This window comes from Chanodichthys erythropterus, chromosome 6, assembly GCF_024489055.1.
Source record: "Chanodichthys erythropterus isolate Z2021 chromosome 6, ASM2448905v1, whole genome shotgun sequence".
NCBI lineage: Eukaryota > Metazoa > Chordata > Actinopteri > Cypriniformes > Xenocyprididae > Chanodichthys > Chanodichthys erythropterus.
The window spans coordinates 33,264,051-33,284,888 of NC_090226.1; the positions used below are offsets into that span (position 1 = coordinate 33,264,051).

Genomic DNA, 20,838 nt, shown 5'->3' on the forward strand with positions numbered 1-20,838 from the left:
TAGATTGTAAGTTAAAAAGAAATAAAAAGTCATGAAACTTAACTTTGCCCTTAGTAAAATCAGTTTATAGTTATCAGCTATAGACACTAACCAACGCAACTAAATTAGTCCTCCGCCATTATTACAAATACCTTTTCGTATAGGTACCGTTGTGGAAAATGTGCTACCATGCCAACATCATTTATTTGTTTACACATTTTTTATTTCATAAATCTTAAAAGTTTTTACAATCTTATTACAACCTTGTTTCAGTCCCTTTCAATATAATAGTCTTTGCGACTGACTCACTCACTAAAGATGCTGCCGTCTAATGGCGCAATAATGTAAATTTTATTGAAGTCGAAATCACTAACGGACACTTTCTCAATACCCAATATGGCATATTTTTATTTAGATAAAATAAAATATTATTTATTGAACAATAATATTTAAATGAATAATAATAGCCATTATAGAAGTATAAGAAGTTTGTACAACAGGAGAAAGCAGCACTCTAGTTTGTAGATTGTAAGTTAAAAAGAAATAAAAAGTCATGAAACTTAACTTTGCCCTTAGTAAAATCAATTTGCTTTGGAACAAGTAATAGATTAATAAAACCAACGATTGCCCATTTAATAAAAAAAATTATATCTCATGCTTAAACACTATTAGAACCAGGGGAAAATTGCTGAAGGACTGGCCGAGATTAAAGGGTTAGTTCACCCAAAAATGAAACTTATGTCATTAATTACTCACCCTCATGTCGTTTCACACCCATAAGACCGTTGTTCATCTTCAGAACACAAATTAAGATATTTTTGATAAAATCCAATGGCTCAGTGAGGCCTGCATCATTAAAACAGTTCATGTGACTACAGTGGTTCAACTTTAATATTATAAAGCGACGAGAATACTTTTTGTGCACCAAAAATAACAAAATAGTGACTTTATTCCACAATATCTAGTGATGGACGATTTCAAAACACTGCTTCATGAAGCTTTACAAATCTTTTGTTACCAATCAGTGGTTGAGAGCGCCAAAATCACATGATTTCAGTAAACGAGGCTTTGTTACATCGTAAGTGTTTTGAAACTTCAATAGTTCACGTGACTTTGGCAGTTTGATACACGCTTCCGAACCACTGATTCAAAACAAAAGATTCGTAAAGCTTTTTGAAATCGCCCATCACTAGATAATGTTGAATAAAGTTGCTATTTAGTTTTTTTTTGGACAACAAAAAGGATTCTAGTCGCTTCATAACATTAAGGTTGAACCACTGTAGTCACATGACTGTTTTAAATATGTCTTTGGTAGCTTTCTGGGCATTGAAAAAAGAGTGTTCTTGCTGGCGATGCAGTCCTCACAGAGCCATCGGATTTTTTCAAAAATATCTTAATTTGTGTTCTGAAGATGAATGAAGGTCTTACGTGTGTGAAACGACATGAGGGTGAGTAATTAATGACAGAAATTTCATTTTTGGGTGAACTAACCCTTTAAGCTGTTCTCGGCCGCTGACCGCCTGGAGCTCACATCTCCGAAATAGGCACTATGCTTATATATAAATTGCATATTTGAGGTCATACCAAATAAAATTTCTTAAAACTACATTCCATTACACAATAACAGTAGCATCTGTAAAACTGTAGTGGGTTTGCTCCTCCGTCATTGACGCTCGCTGAGAGAAATGCTGCGAGTATAGATCCGGCAGAAATAAGCAGCGTGATACAAATTTTGAAATGATTTCTGTGTGAAATTAGTAGAATATTGTATAGTTTGAAAAGGCTCTATCAAAAGCCAATCATATTCGAGAACCAGAACCAGAACTAACTGAACTAAGGCCATGTGTCCACCAAAGCGTTTCAAATCGTAGCAAGCTGAAAATGCTAGGCGCTCTTCTGAAAACACTTAGCTGAAGGCGCCCCTCCTCCACTGTGATTGGACGGCGGGGTACAAAGTGACATTGATGAGCGCTGCATTTTACCCAAAGTTGAACATTCTTCAACTCAAAAAACGAGAATGCTCCTGGCATTTTAAAAACGCGACGCTCCCATTGAAAACAATTGGAAAAATATGCTAGCCTCAGAAAAAAAATGCTTTGGTGGACACACGGCTTATACTGGAATTAGCTGAAAGGATTTGTAAAGTTGTTTGATGTAACATTTAAAAAAAAAAGCTCTTGGCTTCATCACAAGAAAACAAAGCATTTCCTTTCTGCCACTCCTATTTGATTTATGTCTCCTGAATTTACCCTCATGTTTCCTCTTTTGAACCACAAATGGCTTGAGTTCTAACCTCAAAGCCTGCCATAGTTTGCGCAACAAAGCATACTCAAAGTTAGATCTGATCTTGAGATCTCTAGACTATAAACACATTAACAAGCAGGAGTTTGCAGATGAAAAGTCCGACTTAAAGAGTTCTCATCAAGATTTTTTTTAAAAAAGTATCACATGCATGTGTACACTCTTAAAAATGCTGGGTTAAAAACAACCCAAGTTGGGTTGAAAATAGACAAACCCAGCGATTGAGTTGTTTTAACCCAGCAGTTGAGTTCAATGTTTGCCCAACCTGCTGGGTAGTTTTATTTAACCCAACTATTGTTTGAAAATGACTGTATGGCTGACTTAAAATGAATCTAAAATTAAATTAAAATGTTCATTTATTAAACATATTAATAAATGTTAATTTTCACGATATTTTGGGTTAATTTTAAGTAAGCAATACTGTCATTTTTAAACAATAGTTGAGTTAAGTAAAACTACCCAGCAGGTTGGGCAAACATTTAACCCAACTGCTGGGTTAAAACAACCCAATCGCTGGGTTTGTCCATTTTCAACCCAACTTGGGTTGTTTTTAACCCAGCATTTTTAAGAGTGTAGCACAATATAAGAAGTCCTAAAAGAGAAAAGTGTGCTTAAAGGAGCTTCAGAGTGTCTGAGCCTCTTCTGAATGAGACCACAAAATCCCCTCTGAATGTTTTTTTCCCTATGTAAATTCATGCTCTATTTCCCTTCTTAAAAAATGACATATGGAACACATTACACTAGCAGTAAGTTCAAAAACAATACAGTTTAGCATTTTTATACCATTTTAAATCTCATCAAGTTTGTGCATATTAAAAATAATTTACATTGCTTTCAAATATGCAGTAAAAATTTTAAGTTTTTTCATGTAATTTTAAGTAATTCATGTAATTCACTCTACAAATTCATAGGAATTCACCATCAATTTTCCAAAATAGTTGCATTTTCTTATGAGATTGAGTTGGTTTTAAATTTGGAGTGGTTCACAACTAGGCAGTGATCACAGTGAACCCATGAACCATCTCAGATGTAATGTAGACATTTTAATGACACATTTGTATAATAAAAAAAGATGAAGAGAGTCTCTAATAGTCTCTTGTTTGCCTAAATAACCACGCCCTCATTAAAACACACAAAACAAGCCCCACGAATTAATAAAAGAACAGACAGTCATGCTCAAAAGTTTACATACCCCTTGCAGAATCTGCAAAATGTTAATTATTTTAACAAAACAAGAGGGATCATGCAAAATGTGTGTTATTTTTTATTTAGCACTGTGCTGAATAAGATATTTTGCATAAAAGATGTTTACATATAGTCAAAAAATAGCTGAATTCATAAAAATGACCCATTCAAAAAATTATATTCTCTTGATTCTCAATATTGTGTGTGGTCACCTGATGATCCACGACTGTTTTTGTGTTTTGTGATGGTTGCTCATGAGTCTCTCGTTTGTCCTGAGCAGTTAAACTGAGCTCTGTTCTTCAGAAAAATCCTCCAGCTCCTGCAGATTCTTCAGTTTTTAAGCATTTTTTGCATATTTGAACCCTTTCCAGCAGTGACTGTATGATTTTCACATCCATTTTATCACACTGAGGACAACTGAGGGACTCAAACTCAACTATTGCAAAAGGTTCAAACATTCACTGATGCTCCAGAAGGAAACACGATGCATAAGAGTCGGAGGTGAAAACTTTTGAACAGGATGAAGATGTCACAATTTGTCTTATTTTGTTTAACTATCTATATTAGATACCTTATATTAATTAATTAAAATTTATCTTGATGTTCAAATTCAAAAAGTTTACACTTCGGCTCTTAGTGCATCGTGTTTCCTTCTGGAGCATCAGTGAATGTTTGAACCTTTTTTAATAGTTGAGTTTGAGTCCCTCAGTCATCCTCAGTGTAAAAAGACGGATCTCAAAATCATACAGTCACTGCTGGAAAGGATTCAAATATGCAAAAAAATGTTGGAAAACTGAAGAATTTACAGGAACTGAAGGATTTTTTCTGAAGAACAGAGCTCAGTTTAACTGCTCAGGACAAACAAGAGACTCATGAACAACCATCACAAAACATAAAAACAAAAATCATCAGGTAACCACACACAGTATTAAAGGCCTATTAAAGGCTTTTATATAGGCCTAAGTGGTCCCTAGTACTGTATCTGAAGTCTCTTTCCTGAAATTCAGCCTTGGTGCAGAATTTCAGCCACTACAAGCCAGTCCCACAATGAGCTTTCCTCAGGACGTGCCGTTTCTGGGTCTGTAGCTTTAAATGCTAATGAGGGGGAGAGAGGCGGGGCAAGGTGGAGGGTGGGTGTGGCCTTAACCAGCTTGCGGCCATGGTACAATGCGCTAATGTTGACAGTGGATGTATCGCAATGGCACGTAGACACACAGTCATTCAAGCTTTCAGTTTGACCCAGAATCTGATTCAGATGAAGTTACAACTCAACGGCTACAGCATGACATCTCCGAATGGTTAGTTTAAAACATTGTGTCTGGATACGGTACTTTAGTTGGTTTATGTATGCTGTTACAGTTATTATCATATAGCTAATGCTAACCTACATTGTTAGCTCTTCATGTTGCTCTGATTTACTATTGTATACATATTATAATCAGCTATAGACACTAACCAGCGCCACTAAATTAGTCCTCCGCTATTATTACTAATTCCTTTTCGGATAGGTGCCGTTGTGGAAAATGTGTTACCATGCCAACATCATTTATTTGTTTACATATTTTATATTTTCTAAATCTTAAAAGTTTCACAATCTTTTTAAAATTACATCAAGCTCTGCAATCTGGAAATGTGGATATCGCGTGCGCCGACAGCAGAACGGTTTCAAACCACAAAGAAATGTACAACACTGGCGTTACAGTGTGTGTATTCACACACATACTTGATGCTGTCTACCTTTACATTAGTGACAGTAACTGGGCTGGATTAGCCCACGTTGAGGAAACAGTGGTCGGTGAAATGTGTGGCGCAGACATACAAAACTATGGGAAGTTGTATCGGCGCATTATCAGAGAAAATAACATAAACCCACTGTTTCTTCATAGACTCGGATGAAGGAACTAAAAAAATAGTAAGGTGTTCATTTGTACATCCAAACACTGAGCAACTGCCATGATTTGCTCGTTTACAAGCCATGAAAAAAATATTGTGCTCGAATCTCACTGTAGTAGCTCATTTTCTCATGGGCGGGCAAAGCAGAGAAAGAGGAGGTAACCTTTCCCCTTATGACGACATATGGGGAAGATTCCAGATTGGGCCGTCTGAGCTTTCATTTTCTCAATTTACCCAGTGCTCAGTTTACACCTCTCGCCTTTTCTAGCCACTGGGGGACCATATGCAGTCTAGGGGAATTCATATTAATGTTAAAAAACCTCATAAAGTGAAATTTTTCATGCCATGGGACCTTTAAGAATCAAGGGTATGTACATTTTTGAACGGGTCATTTTTATAAATTCCGCTATTTTCGGACTATGTGTAAACATCTTTTATGAAATATATCTTATTCAGCACAGTGCTAAATAAAAAATAACACACATTTTGCATGATCCCTCTTATTTTGTTAAAATAATTAACATTTTGCAGATTCTGCAAGGGGTATGTAAACTTTTGAGCATGACTGTATATTATACACACATTTCATTGTAATGGTATGTCAAGATTGGTAGACTGGTTTGTGAAAGGTGCTTTTATGCATGTTTGGACTGAGTATTCATTGCATTTATATGGTTTTGACCGCCAGCTGTTGCAAACATTTGGTGTTTCAAGTGCTTCATAAGAGTGAATCAATTGAAGCAATGGACTATATGCACAGAGCGTTCTTTAGAACTTCCGCATTAATATAAGCCAGCTCGAAAACTTCCGGTGAGATGCATTTGCGGGTGTGTTGAGCGTCAGTAGTGTAGTACTTAGTTTATAATCAGAATATAGTCACTTAAATAGTGTGGCATAGCATTAATTTAGTTATTCAAACGTAAGACAGCATAAAAAAAAATAAAGACGTACCTCAATGTTCTTCCTCGCCTAAATTCAATTCGACCATTAGTTTTCACACTTTTATGTGGAAAAAAAGCTTCAAAAATTAAATATTTATTGTGCACTTTACTTAGATTAATTGAATAAAATGTGTTTTCACAAGTGTGCTGATTAATTGATCTTGCGCTGCACTGACTGACAGCTGCTGTGATTACAAAGGGAGAGCCCGGTGTTCACTTTCTGTGTAATTCACAATAAAAGTTATTGTTTTTCATAAGATTTTTTTGAGTATTTCATACTCACATTGACAAAAAGTATTTTAAACCTATGGCTGATATGTGCGCAAATAAATTAAAATAAATTAAAGTGCTAATTACTGTCTTTTTTATTTTTAAATAAGTGTTTTCTATCAAATGTTAAAATTTTCTACATTTTTAAACGTTCGGTTTTACAATGGGGACAATCTCAGAAGGACGAACAAAAAATGTTTGTGGTCTTCACAATAAAAATAACATTTGAAGTGCTGGGGAAAAAATGCATGTGCGTGTCTAATTACAGACATGGCATTTCTTAAACGGTCCCAATAGCTTTGTCTTTATTGCAATCAATAAAAATGGTTTATTGGCAAATTAGGTAAATGTGTTAACTGCATTAAAATATAAATACAACATTAAAAAGTCAACCATAGATGGTTTTGTGTCGATGTACAACGACTACAGAATGAACAGCTAACAGTTCACCGGAAGTGCTCGAGCTGGCTTAACGACAACCAGGAAGTAACCGTGCATATAGTCCATTAAAACACTTATAATTGAAACACTCTGTTTTCCTCATCACTACTTTTCAGATGTATTCTGATTAAAGGAACATGTTTCCTGACAAATACGACAAGCTTAACAAAGCTAGCTAGAAAGAATTATATAAACCAGCGTGACTTACGGTTGGCAGAGCTTGACCAGGTCTTGGTCAGTGGTCCCAGGATGGAGTCCACGGATGTAAAGGTTTGTTTTGCTCAGCTGTTCCCCGCCTCCCGCACTACTTGCGCTGCTACTGTTGGGACTGGACAGTGCCATCTGGTGGCTGGAGGACACATAGGCTTGCTGTTGAAATAAAAAAAACAATAATTTATTCATATGTGTAGTACAGTACAAACCAATACAAGTACAGTTCAATCAAGGTTATTAATATTTAACAAAACTTTAACAAAGACAAAAATTTTAAGTGAAAAAATAATTGTTAATTAAAGGGGACCTATAATGCTCCTTTTCACAAGATGTAATATCAGTCTCTGGTGTCCCCAGAATGTGTCTGTGAAGTTTCAGCTCAAAATCCCCCACAGATCATTTATTATAGCTTGTCAAATTTGCCCCTATTTGGGTGTGAGCAAACACACGTTTTTGTGTGTGTCCCTTTAAATGCAAATGAGCTCCCCTTTCCAGAAGAGGGCGGAGCTTTAACAGCTCAACAACAACAAAGCTGGAGAATCTCACGCAGCCAAAATGAGGAAAGTGTTCAGCCTTACATTGTTCAAACCGGAGTCGACACTGATGGAGAGACTCAGGAAGAAGTTACAACTTTTAGACGTTTCTGAATGGTTAGTGGATAAATTGATGTAGTTGCTGTGGAGTTGATTCAACTCATCCACTAGCATGTGCCTTCATGTTCATCTTTTGTGTTGAATTGACCCTCGTTTGTGAAGTAGTCCGGCGTAAAATGACGGCATGGCAACAACACATGAACTGACCCACTCTTCCTCTTTACTACTAGTTATTGCACCAAATAAACATGAATGAACATCAGAAGGAATGTTGAAAGATACATTACAATGTATTGAAATGAATCATGTCTCATGTAATTGCGCAAATCAGTGTTTCAACTGTGGAAAGACGTCAATAAATCAGCTTGTGAACAATGTGTCACGTAACGTCACATTTACCTCAGGGAAGCCATTCAATAAACTTAAACTCGACAGTTAGCTAGAAAAATTTACTTTAGAGTAGAGCATTTTAAAAAATATATGAACTGTATTATATTTTTACTTAACCTGTTCTTCAATATTACATGTGTATATTTGAATAAATCTTTCATGAAAACAAGTTATGACAGCCAATGTTTATATTTAAAAACTCAAATTGGAATAGAAACATAATGTATTATTATAACATTATTATAAAACCACCCTATGTGCACTTTTCAATTTACTTTATTGTATGCAAATAAGCTGTTGATCAGTTGTTAAACCTTTAATATTGCAGTTGTGAGAGATTTTTTTCTTTGAGAAAAGTTGACATGCACTGTACCTTATATCCAAATGAATCAATATTGAATCAAATTGAACTGAGATCAGAACTGAATTGAATCACAAGCTTGTAAATCAAAATGGAATCAAATCATAAAATTTGAATCAATGCTCAGCCCTACACAGTGAACATGATCATTACACATTAACAGCTGTGTCCTTATACTCTAACCTGCACTGGTTAAAGTGAAGGATGTGTCAGTTCACCCTGATACACAATCAAAATCCTGCATGTTGAAACATCCCATGGTTTCCCTTCCCCTATGCTCCATGAGTTTGTTGACTTGACCTTTTGTCTCTTCCATCCAATAATAACATTAAGCAACTTTCAGATGCCTGCCAACAGAAAACCACCACTAAAAAAGTGAAGGACAGCAAAATGTGTAGTTCATCCCGGCCTAAGGTTTAAAGCGTTAAGGCATTAATCGTGGGAAATCAGGGGACACCGGTAATACAGCTGTCAAGACATGGAGAGGATGTGGACTGACATGACTGACTGCATGAGTAATGGGTTTAAACCAGGGTATGTGAGTGAAGAAGAGTGGGAACGGAGTTGAACAATTTTGCCTGGAGTGGGGAGAGTCGGAAAATGAGGGAAAATAAAAAGAAGGGTTTCTTTCGTTCAAAACCTGACAGCTGGGAGGGACAAAATTGCTGTCACTCTACTTCAGTCTCCAATCCGTTCTCACACCCAAGGCATCCGATACTGCCACATGTCTGAGCAGATGCCAAAATCTGCACTTTGATGTCTATGTACTGATGCAAAAACATTTTGAAAGTATCCCAAAAGCCTCTATGTCTTCTGAAGCCATACGATAGCTTTGTGTGAGGAACAAGTGAAACTTAAGCATCGTTTCTACCTTGTATTAAGATGCAACTTTTGACAATGAGAATTTTGGTGATCAAGTGGATACCGGTGGAAAGGAGGTCCCAAACATGTCGTTCCACACCTGTAAGACCTTCGTTCATTTTTGGAACACAAATTAAGATATTTTTGATAAAATTCGATGGCTCAGTGAGGCCTGCTTTGACAGCAAGATAATCACTAATAACACTTAATAACACTTTCAAATGCCCAGAAAGCTACTAAATACTTTTTGTGCGCAAAAACAAAATAGCGACTTTATTCAACAATATCTAGTGATGGGCGATTTCAAAACACTGCTTCATGAAGCTTTACGAATCTTTTGATTACGAAACAGTGGTTCAGAGTGCCGAAATCACATGATTACAGTAAACGAGGCTTCATTATGTCATAAGCGTTTTTCGAAATTTCAATGCTTCGCCACTGGGGGGGGTGACTTTGGTCTGATTTTATCAAAAATATCTTAATTTGTGTTCTGAAGATGAACAAATGTCTTAAGTGTGTCGAACGACATGAGGGTGAGTAATTAATACAGAATTTTCATTTTTGGGTGAACTAACCCTTTAAATTTTGTAATAGAAACACTATCTGGGGGTCCTATGAATTCAAGAAATTTTGGATGAACACTGTGTATATGGAGTCGTTTCTATAACATTAAATTGCAAACCTGAAGTCTGCGTGTTTTGAGTGTTAATGACCAAACCTATCTTTATAAATGTTGTTGCAGATGAAATATAATTGTGGATAACATTGAATAAATATTTTTTTGTCAGGTTAGATATTGATTATTGATCACGAGTCAAATCCCTGTCTACTTAACCTTTGGTCGCGCACATCCACCATATTTGTAGTTTTTTTAAACCATTTTTATTCATGTTTGTAGTTTTAATTGAATCCTCGCCCATTGTGCAATGGGCAATATTAGCCGTTAGAGTGTGCAGGGATCTGCGCTTAGGAAATAGTAGACCATATGCACTAGGCATTCATGTGTATGAGTTGTATAAAGTTATTTTGTCTATCAGCATCAGAGTCTGACAGCCCCTCCCCCTCCGCTACGTAATTAAAGCTGCGACTTTTCAGTGCAGGAAGTGTCCAACATTCCACACTTTATTTTATCAGTTAATTAAGTGCATCATTTGGGTATTCAAAGGGCACTTTTACTATTTATATTACAAAACGTCACAGAATAGTGCATGAGTATGTACATTGATTCGACACACCTGCTAATTCTAATTTTGAATACTATTTAGGATAGATAATACGCAAATGGACACAGCAACATAAACTAAAAGCTCTTCGCTACAACCTGGTAAAATAAAACTTCAGTTTAACTTTGTACAGTAATAATAATTATTACAATAAAATTCAATTTAAGGAAAATCACGTTTTCTTCCATGTTTTAATTTTAACAGTAAACCTCTGTTGTGGAGTAAGCTACTTTGTTTGCCAAAAATAAAATGTATTAGTTAGATATTTATTTGATTACAATTTAAAAGATGAATTCAATTTGATTCGTTTTTGATAATACATTTGTATTAAATCATGAATCCAGAAAAATTAGGCCACTATTATTGTAATCACTTCAATAAATGATTCAATTTGTTAAAGTTTTATGAATTCAATTGATTAGACATCCTTTTGATGATAAAAATTTAATTAATCCATTAAAATGGAATCCAGAAAAATTTAAACCATGCAAGATCACGAAAGGGATTATGAGAAAAAATTAAACAGATTTCATAGGGCTCTAAAAATGTATTTTTGGTTACTCTTTTAATGCATTTTTTTGTTAAATTGTATATGTTTCATGATTTCACTTAATTAGACTTTTGATTATTTGGGAATTTGGGAAAAAATGAAACTGATTTCATAGAGCCCTAACTATCTGTCCTTGTGTAACACCACATACTCAGCAAACATATGGAACGTATTATGAGAGAGCATAGCAAAACAACCAAACAACCTTCGTTATTTTATTTTTTACGTATACCTCCCACATATATTCTTTCCTTATATTGTCTTCTTATACTTTCTGTAGTTACAGATATAGGGTAAAAAAAAAAAAAACATTTAAAAAAAAAAAAAAAATCAATTCTTTCAAGACAAAAAAGAAATATATTTATATATATTACTACGCATCTATGCCCATATAATGGAAGTGGTTTCACTTATCTCTCTTTTGCTGGTTTGTCTGAGAGCGTCTCGTGGGAATCATCACAACAAACTCAATGAGCCATTCTGCACTACAAAAGAAATGAATGTACTTTACCTCTGAAAGCAACAGACATTTGCATGGAAGATTGCATGAAAACAGAAGACAAAGAACAGCACATTAAGCAAATTGAACATCTCTCACAGCTTTACCATGTGATGCGTAACGCTCCCTGTGTATTATCACTCTGGGAAACTCTCTGGCTGCCTTATTTGCTCTTGACGAGGTTCAGAGGAGGATAAAGCGTCCAATTACAGCGGCAGCAGACATCTGACTGCGCACACCGCGGGAGGGGTTATAGATCACGGCCTGCTAGTTTAAGGATCCACCAGCACAAATCAAGCGTTCGGGGGCCCTGCGGGGACCGCTTCAGTCCTGCTAATTATGAGCCTTTGCTTTTGTGAGCCTGTCTTGCTTGCGCTTTAAAAGTTTCAAAAGAACCCCGCGCTGGCTCAAAAGCTCAATCTGATCAGTCTGTTGATTCATTAAAAATACTTCAAAGGTGATGAATTCTTCAGCAATTTTAGTGCGGTTGAAATCCATTATTTGAATCAGTGTAACCAACTCACACCACAAATGTCTCCAGCAACCACAATGACTCACAGAGAACAGAGGTGCCAAAAAACACAGATCAATGAACAAATACTACAATAATTAGACACAGGGAACGGCTTCAAAGAACTTTTAGCGTGGCCTTGCCAACAGTCAGTGCCCGAAGATCAGAGAAAACCAAAGTCAGAGTCAGTTCAATTACAGGTTTCATAAAGCTAATTTTAAGACCTTTGTAGGGAGTCGTAAATGGAAATGTAACCCTCTCAGAAATGCCTCATCGTATTGTTATCATTAAGTATAAATGGCTAGGAAGCATGTTAACATGTAAAAATATTAATTTCCATGTTATAGAAGTAACATAAGATGTACATGACACAACCCCTAACCAACAGCCGTTTGTTATGGTGCTGTTGCCAAGCAAAGAATATAACTAAAGTAGATTTTTGCGTAATGTAAATTGAACTTTTTTTAATGTTGACAAAGAGCAAAAAAGATCATAAAACCCAAAAACCATAAGCAGCACAGAAGCATTTTCCACAATGGGTGATGTTACTGTATCAGTACTTCAATAACTTATAGGGACACAACTAGGGTTGCATAGGGGTGGAAACTTTTCATGAGAAGTTAAACTGTATCATATATTAACATAAATCTAAACATTTTGTTTGGTCTTAAGCAGACATGCATGCCAATTAATACCAATATAAAACATTTTTGACTTGGTTTATTTGTGAGTAGAACTTTAATCGATTTTCCAACTACATTTAAATCGTTAGTTCACCCCAAAATGACATTTCTGTCATTAATTACTCACCCTCATGTTGTTCCACACCCATAAGACCTTTTTTTCATCTTCAGAACACAAATAAAGATATTTTTGAAGAAATCCGAGAGCTTTTCATAACCAATTTCAAGGCCCAGAAAGACATTGTTAAAACAGTTCATGTGACTACAGTGGTTCAACCTTAATGTTATGAAGCGACAAGAATATTTTTGGAATAGGTCTTGGATTTCATAAAAAATATCTTAATTTGTGTTCTGAAGATGAACGAAGGTCTTATTTAATAAAGGCCTTCTGAAGCGAAACAATGCAGTCTGTGTAAGAAAAATATCCATATTTAACATGTTATAAAGTAAAATAACTTGCTTCCGGCCATGCAGATTCTACTTGCGTCTAAAGCATAATTTACACAACGTACTACCGGTGTTACGCTACGCCATGACGTACTACGCTATTTACTATGTACTACGTTACACTATTTGCCCCCTAAATTGATTTTCCAGTGCATTTTTTACCTCTATGAATAACTTTATAAAATAATGTTTTAAATTAAAAAAAAGTTCAATAGAGAAATATGCAATGATAGTAAAAACTAGGTGAGACTTTTAAATATTAAACTAATACCACCAGTAGGTGGCGGTAAATCACTGTCTTAATGAGCAAGTCATCGAGTCATTCATTCATTTATTCAGTAACGAAGCAACTAGCTGTATTTATGAATAAATCATTGAATGATTGACTCTCACGATTCGTTCATAACTGCAGAACTGTTGACAAAACACCGATGTGTGCTTTAGCTCTGCTGTGGCTTTCGTTGGAACTAATTTCATTGAGTTGATACTGACAGTACTGTGTTTAAAATGCACATTTTGTTTGTTGACCTGTTGTATAATAATAAATGTCATGTTTGCAATCATGTGGATATTTGGGAACAATTGCATTCTTGCTCGTTATCAACATTAAATACAAGAACTCCCAAGTTAAATCGACCTCAATCCACTCGGTGTCTATATTTGTTCTTTATGCGAGTAAGTGCTAAATCCACACTTTTTTCAAAGGTGCACTGTCGAGAACGGCACTAGCTTAGGTAGCGTGATTTGCTAAGGCAGCAAACTCTGCACACAATCTGTCATGTGCACGCTGCTTGTGTGGATGCAGTCAGTTTTCACCGCAAAAGATGAGGTGATTTGATTGTGATTTGTGTTGTTTTTCCTGCTTAAAATTGGACACTTTAACAATATCAATAAAAATTTTTTAAGTTTGTTGCCTCGAGGCAACATTGTATCTCAATGGTAAAATTGAAACATTTTGCATTTTCATGTAGAAAAAAGAAATATATTTATTGAAAACATCAATTTCTTTAACTAGACACTTGAACAAACAAACTTATCCAGTTTTTAATGTATTAAAAGTTTCATATTTAATAAAAAGTAACATTTTTATATCCAGCTGTTGCCCTCAGGCAACATTGTACCATAGTGGAACACAAATATTACCAAACTGTCATATTATTATGTTATTGTATCAAGTTATCATATCCATCTTCAGCCTCATCTCCATCTTCTCTCTCCCTGACAGACTGTCACTGATTTCATCTTCCTCATCACAGTATGACCCCTCATCCTCAACTACGTGTGTTTTACACCTTTCTGAAGTGCTATGGAAAATGTGCAGATCAATATATGCAGATATAGTATGTGTATATATAAAATCATGTGAAAATTCAAATATATTTACATAATTCTCACTCTTTTCCTTACAAATACAATACATTTGTATTCAAACCTATTATGGCTGTATGGCCTTATGCGATTCCATTATGGTACAATGTTGCCTTGAGGAAACACACAGTTTTTTGTTATTTTCTCTAAAACATTTGATGATATATTGCCAGTGAAGGTGACTAGTATTTTTTGTGGGTGATTAAATGGATACAAACACGTAAAGCACTTTTCATTTGAGAAAATATGGAGTCATGTGCACATGTGCTGAAACAGGGCACAAAATGGACCCCTGTTGGTCATGTTTTGGTCTTTTTTGTACTTTTATTGATTAGTATTTGAGTTATTCTGTCCTGAGATACATTTGATCAATCAATTGGTGCCTTATTTTATTAAAAACAAACTAAAATAGACCATGTTGCCTGGAGGCAACACTGTACCATAGAGGGTAGGGTAGAAGCAAACAAATGGCAAGACTCAGCATTTTATTCATGTACCCCCTTCTGTCACCTTTATAAAGCTTTGGAGCATCAGGGTGATTATTAATATAACTCTGACTGTATTAATCTGAGATAACAAAGTCATATACACCTAGGATGGCTTGAGGGTGAGTAAATCATGGGGTCATTTTCATTTTAACGTGAACTAATTTTTTAAGTTCCCTGTTACAGGTTAACCAGGCATTTTTTTTCAAATGTCCAGTTTATTCCCACCAATTCCCGTTAATTGCCATACATTTCCCTTAATTCCAATAGAAATTATCGAACTTTGAAAATTCCCGGAATTTTGCAACCCTATACACACACAAACATTTGGTGTTCTTACACTGTACTAAGAAGGCCCGGTCACCTGGACAACCTGTTCCATGCAAGGTTATTATAATGCAATTTCTATGTCTTCGAAATTAATGCCTTTCATTTTTGACGTTTGTGACGCTCTGATGTTCACCTGAAGTAAACTGTGGTTTCTATGATTGCTGACATACCACAAAAGTTACCACGGTTTTCAAAATTAAAGGTTTTCTCTGAGTTATCTTCACCTGTTAAGTTAGATAAACTTGCATGGTTCTTGTTGTGAGCAATTCATCAATGCACAATCTACATAATGCTTGATTAAAATGCAATAACTACTGCCTCTGAAACCATGTGGTAGGGCAAAATATATTAATGAATGACTAAATTTCTGGTTCTGGATTCACAAAACATTCTTAACTGCCATGTTCTTCTTATTTTTCTCGTTAAAACTAAACTTTAAACAGGAATTTGAATTCCTGAAAAGAATGTTCTTAAAAATCATTGCAAATAACTTCTTAAAGTTAGGATAAGCTCCAGCCGAGTTGTAAATACCTAACGGTAAGATGTTTAATGAATTTATCGGGTTGTTTAAAATACAATTTTCAGCGTAATTTTCCTATTATCCAGATTGTAAGACTCCAGTCCCCCATTAACTGAACTCATTTTGTTAACTGAACTGTTCATATAACTCCATATTAGGTGTGAGAAGAGGAAACACATTTCCGATCTGATGACCCAGAAAGGAACTCAAATCCCATGTCACAGTCTAGCCCCACACAATGAGGCTGAAACAGAAACTTGTGCTTCACATGGAGCGTTTTATTGGCTCCTCTGGTCTTAATTAAGACTCCGGATATCCACGAGGCCAGCGTCCCGGTTTAAGCCTGTTCTTTGAACATCTCGCAGAATTCACCTCCTTTTCTTTTCTTTTCCTTTCCTGCCTGTTTGTTCTCTGCATGTGTGTGTGTCCTTTGGGCCCCTGAGCTCAATTACATTCCAAGGATTCTGGGGATGTTCCTAATAGAAGCAGGTCTTTCCTTCTCTTCCATTAACCATATCCCAGTCAAGAAAACACCTGCTTCTCCATCTCATACACAAACAGCAACAAATAAAACACAGCAGAATCATACTGTAAGCAGACAGACAATTGACTGAACTTACGGCATGACGACAATTTAGCGTAATTGCAATTCAAAGAAATTCAAAAGTCACAAAACAGTGAGGAGTAATACACCAACAATTAATACAAAACGAATAATTGCATTGTTAATTTCATTACACTTAAAAAAATTTGGTAGAACTTCAATTGTGGACAGCAATTCCTCACATTGGAAATGAATTTTCATAACATTAAACTAGACTGTAATCTTAATGTAATCACAGCTGTGAAAACACTAAAGTAACCAATATATCTAATATAGTATGTTGTTTATACATTTACTAAAATAATATACCACATAAAAAAAATTATACTAATTGGTTTGCTTACTATTTTTTATTTTTCTAATTGCAAACAATATTGTTCACTGCACATGGAAAAGAAAACTTGATCGTGTTCAAGCACTAAGAGCTTAAATGGAAGCAAGAAAATCTGACAGTCTGTACAAAGTACAGGAACATGTGATCAATGCCATATACTTTGCCATAGACAAATACGTCATTTTCTATGCAGATTCATTCCCCTCTAAAATCCCCCTCAATCATTCTAGAATGATTTTTTTTTTTCCCCAAATAGATTGATTCAAGTCATCTGGTGAAACCAGATGCGATATATCACAGAAAAACAAAATATCGTGATGTCAGTTTTTTTCTACTTTAGTCACCAAATAGTGCAGAAATGTATTAAAAGTAGGCATATTTCATAATGATTTAATTTATATATATATATATATATATATATATATATATATATATATATATATATTATATATATATATATATATATATATATATATATATATATATATATATATATATATATATATATATATATATATATATATATATTATATATATTTCTCAGAATCCTTAAAACTAAGTCCCCCTGTATTCAATAATTTTATCCCCTAAAACTCATCTTTGATCACCAAAATGACATATTTAGACTTTTTTTCTGTGAAAAAAAAAATTCTTAATTTCTTGAAATAGCTTGAATGTAACTCTACACCCTTGCTTCATTTAGTATACGCAGAACCATGAATATGCAAATTAGCCCCGCCTCCACTCACTCACACCAACTCATACTCCACTCGGTCAACTTACTGAAGTAAACGCTGCACAACATTATCGCTCTTTACAACGTCGGACACATAACGGTAATTAATACGATTATCTTTTTGCTGGACTTTAATTAATGTGTTGCTAATGTTAAACAAACCATGTTCCCGTTCTTCATCTCAGAGTCAGACAGCTGCCTTCTAACAATCAGCATCCTTACAAACGCTTTGAACAACTCAGAACGTCAGAGGAGAAAGGCATGGTTCATCATTTCAATATAATATACATCATGCCATATTGCTAAATCTACCCAATTTTTCATATTTGTTAAGAACATTCAGTTAATGATATGCTAAAGCCCAGCCACACACTGACGTGACTGGTTACAAAAAAGTTTGTGACGTCAGAAACACCAGCAATTTCAAACAGCGTTTGGTTCACTGCAGTTTTAAGGAGAAAATACTCAGCAACGGTGTTGACTGAAGAATTTGCATATGGTTTGTCTAATTAAAAACACTACATAGACATATAAACAACATCAAACACTAGATTTTCACCACAGGGGGTCTTTAAAAAAATAATGATGTACTAATGTATCTGTTTTTGTAAGTTTATGCTCTGCTAGTTTTCATGTTTATGGATCATAAATACAGAGGATTGAATGGTATTTTTAAATATTTTCATTTAATATGGTTATCAGCACTTTTGGTTCGGTTTTGATGTTCAGCATCTGTCTTTGTGAACGTTACTCAAGAGTTGCACATTCTCATGAAATTCATTTTAAAATTATTACTTCTCAGCCAGATTTTATCACCATTCTAGAGCTTCTCAAACATGTGACTTTTAAACATATAAAGCACTGAACATTGAAACAGTTTCTCTCGAGCTTTCTGTCTTTTTGTTATATTTCAAAATAAAACTTATATATAAGCTGTTGCACATATTGTTCTGTGTTTAAATAAAGTTAATGTTGCACTGTAGTTCATGCTATGCACAAAAACTTATTTGCTACAGATTACAGACAATTTGTTTATAAGCCTTGCATTGCAATAAAAAAAAAAATGCACAACTAGTTTGCATAAGTCTCAGGTCTGTTGGAGCGAGTCAAACCATCGGCAGCAGAGACAGCAGGACAGGACATCCTCTCATCCTCACACGCTACGCCACATTCCTCAAGCTGACATCAGACTCGTCCCCTGCGTCTCACTCTCGCTGTCTGTCTCGCGTCTTCATTACCGTGTGTAACGTAAAACAGCGTTCAGAGGAGGAAACCTGATGCTGTTACATTAACCTGATTCTGCTCCGCATGCGTCTCTTATCTTCTCTTAGTCTACATTTTCAGCTCTTCCAAAAATCTTCGGTAACACTTGACAGTAAGTTCTCAATTGTTAACATTAGTTAATGCATTAGCTAATATGAGCAAATATTTGTTAACACTTGATTTCAATAGTCCACTTTAGATATTCTACTGACTAAAATTAACTTTACAACTACATGTCAACTTATTCTACTAGCCTGAACCCTAAACTAACAGTCTACTAATACTCTAATGAGAGTTAGCTGACATGTAGTTGCAAATTAATGAGTTAGTAGAATGTCTAAAGTGGACTATGAAAATAAAGCGTAGCCATATATGTTTTAAAACTAGTCTGTGTTAATGTTAGTACAAATATATTTGTTCGTGTTCACAGTGCGTTAACTTATGTCAACAAATACAACTTTTGATATTAATAATGTATTAGTAAATGTTGAACAAAATTAACTTAGATTAATACATGTTGTTGAACTATTGTTTTTCCTGTAGTCCACTTGCAATGTCATTTTATTTTTCATGCAGAAATATTTCATATACAATTTATCACCATCAAAATGTTGTCTCTAAATGAATCAAAATAGACAAGGAAATAAAAAAATGCACACAAAAGCCAATACTAAATTATAGCAAATTATATCAAAATCTCTACCAGCTTCCATCATCGGTCTGTATACCCAGCTCTACATAAAACGAACTCTTTTTAAATCTTTATTTAATTAGATTTTTATAGAATAAAGCACACACACACACTTCAGTCCTGAAAACCATTAGTCTCAGCTATCCGATTTCTTTGTGACTTTCATTGTTTTTGTTTAATCAAGAGGAAATCATCATGATATCCCTTGATAGACCAGAGGTCTGGCTCGACACCCTGGATTTACCGCATCCAAACACACTATTCATGTGAATCACTAACAGACATGATTAGTGCTGGATTGGGCTTCTGTGAATTAAACCTCAAATGTTTTAGTAAAGTAATACCTTTTCTTTCCCATTAAGTTTTTAAGTCCTGTAATCGTGTCGCTAATACAAGCATTCTGCAACAAATACCTATACCGTAAAAAGAAAAGGGGGAAAAACATACTTTTACACTGTTTTATAACTACTGATGTAACTATTGAAGAATCTATTCTGATTCTTTTATTAATACATGACTTTATCAAATTTACCAACTATTTTGTGCTCATTTTAACTAACATCCGGTGAGCCAACGGCATAACCATCATCTGTTTATAATAGACATCGGACTAAGAAAAAGCCAAAGCAGACAAACTTCTTGTGTTGTTGCCATCATTTTTATGTAAACTTTGAACCTTTCTTAATTTCTGAGATTAAAGTTAGTGGAACTTTTCTACTTTTAGCTCTAATATTTAAAGATTTATTTCATGAAAATGATACAGATGTAAAAAAATGTTGTACTTCAATATCTAATCAAATGCTGGCTGAGCCCTGAATATCCTCTTACCCTAAAACCAACAGATCCATTCAGAATAAAACTCAATTAAAGGCCTCATGACACAAATTTATCACATTAATCATTGACAACAGTCAGTCTCTACAAGTCAGGTTAACAAAAACAAATAAAATTCAATTTTCATTTCACCTGTTTGTCTGAAAGTTCACCATGACAGTCCAGTACACAAACATGTTATAACTAAGGCATTATAAACTGTAAAGGACATGGTAAACTTGGTAAGGACCTCATTAAAGTGAGCTCTGCACATTGTATATTTGCATTTCATATTATTTGGCAATAGCATGACTAAACTTTGAAACAAAATCAAACCTTATGGTTAATTTGTC

General features: G+C 34.9%; 1 protein-coding gene across 3 annotated transcripts in view; it reads right to left on the minus strand.

Annotated features, from left to right (window-relative positions):
- Window positions 1–20,838, minus strand: part of rbms2a (RNA binding motif, single stranded interacting protein 2a) — a 70,104-nt gene that overhangs the window by 41,333 nt on the left and 7,933 nt on the right. For 2 of the 3 annotated variants that reach the window (XM_067388707.1, XM_067388708.1), the window contains exon 2: window positions 7,219–7,379. In XM_067388707.1, the coding sequence (XP_067244808.1) occupies window positions 7,219–7,379 (161 nt within the window). Of the gene's footprint in view, window positions 1–7,218; window positions 7,380–8,579; window positions 10,750–20,838 lie in introns of those variants that run through there. The other variant, XM_067388710.1, reaches the window with a different exon arrangement.